Source organism: Humulus lupulus, chromosome 3, assembly GCF_963169125.1.
Source record: "Humulus lupulus chromosome 3, drHumLupu1.1, whole genome shotgun sequence".
NCBI lineage: Eukaryota > Viridiplantae > Streptophyta > Magnoliopsida > Rosales > Cannabaceae > Humulus > Humulus lupulus.
The window spans coordinates 254,526,815-254,533,374 of record NC_084795.1 but is presented as its reverse complement, the minus strand read 5'-3'; the positions used below and the strand labels follow the sequence as shown (position 1 = coordinate 254,533,374).

The 6,560-nt window shown below is 33.6% G+C and overlaps 1 protein-coding gene across 1 annotated transcript; it reads right to left on the bottom strand.

Annotated features, from left to right (window-relative positions):
• Positions 1 to 2,702: 2,702 nt before the first annotated feature.
• On the bottom strand, positions 2,703 to 3,683 carry LOC133823678 (NDR1/HIN1-like protein 3). Its single transcript, XM_062256527.1, has one exon. The coding sequence runs from the start codon at positions 3,585 to 3,587 to the stop codon at positions 2,901 to 2,903; it is 687 nt and encodes a 228-aa protein (XP_062112511.1). The 5' UTR covers positions 3,588 to 3,683; the 3' UTR covers positions 2,703 to 2,900.
• Positions 3,684 to 6,560: the final 2,877 nt, after the last annotated feature.

Sequence of the window (6,560 nt, the reverse complement as noted above, 5' to 3'; positions counted from 1 at the left end):
GAGAAAGCTTTTTGGAGGGGATTATGGAAGGTGAAAGTCCCTCCAAAAGTGAAGGATCTTATCTGGAGAGCAGCTTCGGGATGCTTACCCACGAACGCCTCTCTTCATCTGAAGCATGTGGGTGTCGATTCGATCTGTCCTCTTTGTAAGACGGAGACAGAAACGGTACTGCATGCACTGGTAAGTTGTCGTTTTGTTTGGCCGTGCTGGGATAAACTGGGTTTGAGATTGAGGGCTCCGGGGTTAGTTTCCTTTGTTTCCTGGTTAAGGGCTAGCTTGGATGTTTCAACTGATGAGGATAAATCTAAAATCTCCATGTTGTGTTGGTCTGTTTGGAGGAGGAGAAATGACTGGGTGTGGAATAATAGGAAAGGCTCAACGTATGGGGTCTTGCTCCTAGCTGATTCTACCTTGCAGGCCTGGGTTAGTGCTCAAGATCGCGAAGTGGCTCCTTTGCCAAATTACTTATCGCCTGCTGATGGTGCTGTAGTGTGGAGAAAACCAAACAGGGGAGACCTTAAGATTAATGTTGATGCAGCCAATTTCTTGAGGGCAGAAACTTATGGGTTTGCGGGTGTAGCCCGGGATCACAATGGTACTCTGATTGATGCTTTCTCGGTCGGTAGGAATGGTGTGGTCAATCCGGAATTGGGGGAAGCCATGGGTGTCCGTGAGGCACTGAGCTGGATCAAACGTAGGAGATGGACAAATGTGGTGGTGGAGACAGACAGTTTGATGGTTATCCAAGCTCTTAGAAGTAACATTGTCATGACTTCCTATTTTGGGAGCATTATTGATGATTGTAAACTCCTGTTAAAGGATTTGATTTCAGTTTCTATTTATTTTGTTAAACGTTCTGCAAATGAGGCTGCCAATGCTTTGGCTAAGTCCTCCTCTGTTGTAGCTGAACGTACTTTCTTAAGGGATGATATCCCCTCAAGTGTGTTGGATGTAATCTTTAAAGATAGTTGCCAATAAAGTCCACACTTTTTTCAAAAAAAAATAAATAAATAAATAAACAAAAATGACACTTAAGAATTATAGGCCATAATGATAAATTAGGAAACGGTGAACGTATTATAGATAAAACTCTACCGTGGTTGTCAAGGAAAGTGGACTATTGATACTTTCACCACCAATGTATCTTGCCAGTAATAGAAATTTTTTTACGGTGGCGAACGTATCTTGCCAGTAATAGAAATTTTTTTACGATTTACAAAAAAAAATGTAGAAGAAAGATACTTTTTACTACCAAAGAAAATTGGGCAGAAGTTACTTTCTCGTCAAAATTTGGATTAAGATATCTTTTAGTATGATAATACATAAATAAAATATTTTTTCCTTAAATTTTCCGTACAGCAATGGATTATAATTAATTAATTAATTATGTTGACGGGACCAAGTTATACCTGCAGTAGTATTTATTATTTTTAATGAATGTATTGTCATTTTCTAAAAAAATTATAACCTTTATTGGAAACTTGGGTGGGGCTAAAAGACTTCCGTTGCAGCTTGTGGCTGTTTGTTGGTGGCGTCTTTTCATAGGCACACACACATATAACATAATATATTGGCTTCACTTTTTATTTTTCTAATCAAGCAAAGCCATGACCATGCCATCTATTTTCGTTTCTTTCCAATTAATAATTATGACATTTATCATTGTTATTGGACTCCACTGGACCAGAAAAAAAATATTAAGATCAATTAAATAGTTGGTAAACAATACTAATCATCTATGGACGACTTTTGAATATGGTTTCTTCTAATAAAAACGACTAATATCATTATATATAGGTTTGATTTTAAACTTGAGAAAAATTAGCCCTGCTCAACTGCTTTTATATGTTTATGTTACAATTGCAAGTTCCAATTTTGATTTTTTTTCCATTTTAGCACATGCTGATATACATGGGGCTTTTTTGGTGTTTCACTTTTTGGTATACCATAGTATTTTTTATGACAATATATATTGTAATTATTTAAAAAATATTATATAAATTTTTAGAAATTTTTGAATAATTTAACTTAAAAAAAAAACTGTTTAAATAATTTGTTGCATAAATAAATGTTTTATTTTGTATCGCTTGGAAAAATTAAATATTAGTTTTTACATAATAAATTATTTGTAATTTTTCAAAAATTTGTAAGATAATTATTCAGTTACAGCCAAAAATAGGGGTTGCACCCAAAAATTATCATTGGGCAGAGCAGAATAATACAAGCCTAGATCCATTTACCAACATTGAAAAACATATAAATATAAAGATAATAAATGATACCGTTATATTTGGTCAAGAACGTATTTTAAAAAAACCAACTAATTTATCCTTCCACCCAAAAAAAAAAAACTAGCTTTATCCTCATTCCACTGCTACTTTTCTTTTCTTTATTTTGTGTTTTTCCTTTCTTTTTAGAGACTTGTCTTGTATCATTGCCTCGTTAATTTCATCAAAGAATAACCCCATTGGACAAGTTGCATAAACAGAACCCACGCACGCACCTTGCCACTTGAATTGGTCTTCTCAATTTAGATTAGTATAAATATGTATTGTTTTTAACGCCCAAATGTAATTGAAGAATGAGGTCTTGAGAGACCACTAGCTAGTATGCCTTTATCGTTTCAATTCTAATTTAAATATTTATTATATTAAAATGAACTAGCCTAACCTCGCTCATACCAAGTGAGTACAAATTTTAAATAGCCAAAATAGAGTTTTATTTATTCACATCAACAATGTAATAATAAAATCAAAACCAGCATACAAAAAAGGGAAATACTAAATTCAAAAACCAAGTCAATAATCTAAAAAGGAAAGAATGATAATAACAGTAATAACAAAGGTGATCATGAGGAAAAAGAATCAAAGACTCATCAAAAGAAGTGTAGCAATATTGAATCAAAGATCAAGATCGCACTTGGTTCTCTGGAATCCAACGGTCGACTTTCCTTCAGCACTAAGGGGAACCTTCAAATCACACTCAATTCTGGGCTTGAAACGCCAAGTCTTAATCACGCCAAGCTTAAATCTAATCCGAAGATAAAGCTTCACATCAATGGAGTAAATCCCAGAATTTGTGTCTTTGGTCAACTCAGAAAGTTCCTCAGCGTTGAGCACAATTAATTGCTGACCACTGAAAGCAGGGCTGAGAACGGAAGTGTTCTTGTGTCCCTGGTAGAATCGGTCAATCATGACCGAGTCGAACCTCTGTCCCTCGTAGAAAGCCCTAGCCTCAATACGATCGTAGTAGACACCGATCTTCTTGTTAGGGTTACGGACGGTGATGTTGAGGGCGAGATTGTACTGGAGGTTATTGTTGCCTGTGACATTGAACTGGGTCAGTTTAGCATCGGTGACGTGGAAGTTGATACGGTTAGGACGGAAGATGAGCCAGAAGATGAAGACGGCGAGACCCACAGTGAAAATAACTGAGAAAATAAGTTTAAAGATGAGGCTAAAGATACAGCCACAGCAACAGAAGTCACTGGCGCCGCGACCGTGCCTGTAGAAGGACTGTTTGGGCTTGCTCGGTGGTGGGATTGATGGGCCGTAGTAAGCCCCATTCAGATGAGCTTTGTCCGCCATGGAAAAAACACAAAAAGCTACAAGTCAAAGATGAACAGAGGTAAGGCGAAAAAGAATAAACAAAAAGATCTGAGGTTTGGGAATGGAAGATTGGAAAGGCAAAGTGTGGTTTATATAGATAGAGGTTTAGTAGATTTTAAGGCGAGAACTGATTATTACGACTTTTTGGGTGACTCAAAACGTGTTTTCTTTTGTATTATTATGTACGTAAGAATAAACGCGTTTATATATATAAATGTTTAGGATTTTTTGGGGTGAAATAAGTGAGGAAAAGGATTGATAGGACGCGGTTGCTTTGGAGGGATGAATTGTAAGGAAGTGTAGAATTGATCCGATGTGGACTACCGCTTTATGGATTAGGAAGTAGTTTGCATTTGGTAGTAGTTTCCTGGTTACGTCATCGACTTTGACTTCGGCGCCCTTGCTTTTCTGCTCCAATTAGAATAAGAATGCCATCTGTTTTGTCCATTTTGGAAACTTCGGCACACGTAAGAGGAAATTCTTTAAAACCTAATGTGATTATTTTATATATTTAATGTCTTTCTTGACGGGTTTCTTTGTTTATTGCTTTAAAGTCTTGAATTTTAACATTTTTATTTATTTGTACGCTCGTTTTTTCAGTTTATTTTATTAAGAGTTTATATTTTTTTAGACGGTGTGTTTTGTCTCATTATTTGTTTGAATTCTGTATTTTGATAAATTATTTTTTGGATTTATGTTGTTTAAAATAGTTAAAATAGAACCCTAAACTCAATTTTGATAAAGAAAAAATTGAATATAACAACACAATTTTTAAGCATAATAATTTTATTTTTATTCTGAATTGTTAGTATGTTAATTATTTGTGATTTTAGTTGCGAAATCATTGACCAAAATCGGGTTTATGATTTTATTTTAACAATTTTACAAAATATAAGATCTAAAAAATAATTTATCAAAACACAGGGTTCAAACAGGTAATGATACAAAACACAGATCCAAAAAGATATAAACCATTTTATTAATTTTCTTTGTAGATTTTTGTCACGCACTTATTATGTATTAAAATTTTGGAAAAATGAAAGCAAACCATGTTATTTTTCAATGGGAAGACAAGGTTTCACTAGATACCTATATTTTAAGGCAACTGCTAGTGTGAATTATAATCTTTCAGCCATATATGTCTACCTGCCCCAACAACAAGTTGCCAATTCAACATTCTAGATATTGAACCGTAAATGTAATTGTTAACAAGGATATCGTTTTTCATTTTCTTAAAATGTGTTGCTAATTTTCTAGATATGGAACTATACTCATTCAATAAGTAAAAATATTCTAAGTATATATAATTATCATCTTGTCAGGAATTGTACAAGTATAATAATAATAATAATCGATAAGATTTAATTGGAACTAAAATTTAACAATTATGTGGTTGTTCTGAAGACTATAACAGTCATCCTGTTTTTTTGTCCTGGATTCCAAAAGATTTAGAAAACATTAAATTTTGAGCATCTTCAAAACGTGTTGTTTGAAGTTCCTTTTCAACAAGTACTATTTAAGGCTTCTAAAGTGCTTTCCTAGTCTGAGTATGAGTTGTTAATTCATTCAGCTTGGTATATTTGGGGTGAAAAGAATAGTATTACTGATGGATGGCCTCCACAAACTCTTCACCTAGTTGTTTCACGCATTAATACATTGTTTCAAGAGTATTCTCAAGTATGGTTTCACCTTTAATGATACAAATTTTGATTAGTTAGTTTTGTTAACTACTTTGAGTATGAGTCAACTGAAGGGGCTAGCGTCCCTTCGGTTCTTTATCTTAAAATGTATATGTTGAATATATAATATAAAGGAAAAATTGCAGTAATAATACTTATGTAGTTAGATTTATTGCAGTTAAATGCCTATGTAAAAATTTTGGAGACAATACCTACCGTTACTCATTTTGTGTAGACGTTGGTCCATGAGCCGTTAAGTCTGACCAGGAACCTACGTGGCTATACCTGATTAGTCCAATTTTATTTAAATATATTAAAAAATTATTAAAAAATCATTTAAAATTTTAAAAATTAAAAAAATATCCAAAAATATAAAACAAAATAATTATATTTTATGTATTTAAATAAACGTATTTAGACTTTTTTTTAATCTTTTTCTGCTCTTCTTTGTCTCTCCCCTCGTTCATCTTCCTCTTCCCCTAATCTCAGATACCAGACCTCACGTTGATCCTTTTCTTCCCCTAATCTCAAATACAACTCAAATATCAGACCTTCATCATCATCATCATCATCATATTCTTCTCCTTCTTGTTCATCTTCGCTATTCAGCCTAGACCCAAACCCCACATTTACTCTCAAAACCCAGATCCAGCCGACGCCATGGACGGAGCACATAGTCTGGTCTCCATGTGGTCTCGACGTCGGATGCCCATCGCTCTCCTCTCCAGGCAGTCCCGATCTTTTTCTTCTTAGTTGTGTTTGACTCCATTCTTCATCGACGACTTCGATTTCAACCCACAGACTCCGAAATGTTCCCAGCCCACCAACCTAGATTTGTCTGATCTTAATCCCACTGACTTGTTTGTAGTTTGAAAAAATTGATTAATTTTTTTGTAATTTTTGGAATTTACAAAGAAAGAATACAATATATTTTTATATGTTACTAACTTTGTGATTTGACCAATTTGAACAAAGTAATATAACTTTGTTTGGTGTGATGAGGGACTTGGAATTTTTTCAAGCAATTTTTTCATTTTGTTGCATCTAGGGATTGATTTATATTAGACAAGGTGAAAAAAATGGAAAGAAATTTTTATTCTCACAGGGATTGGCTTAGCATGAAAGGGTCGAGTTAATTGTTTATGTTCATGAGTAATTGGATTTTTGGGTTTAGTTTAATTGATATTTTTTTAATTAAGGTTTTATGATAATTAAAAATTAAGTTAGTTTAAATTTATATTTTAAATATATGAAATAAAATTTAAATATTTTT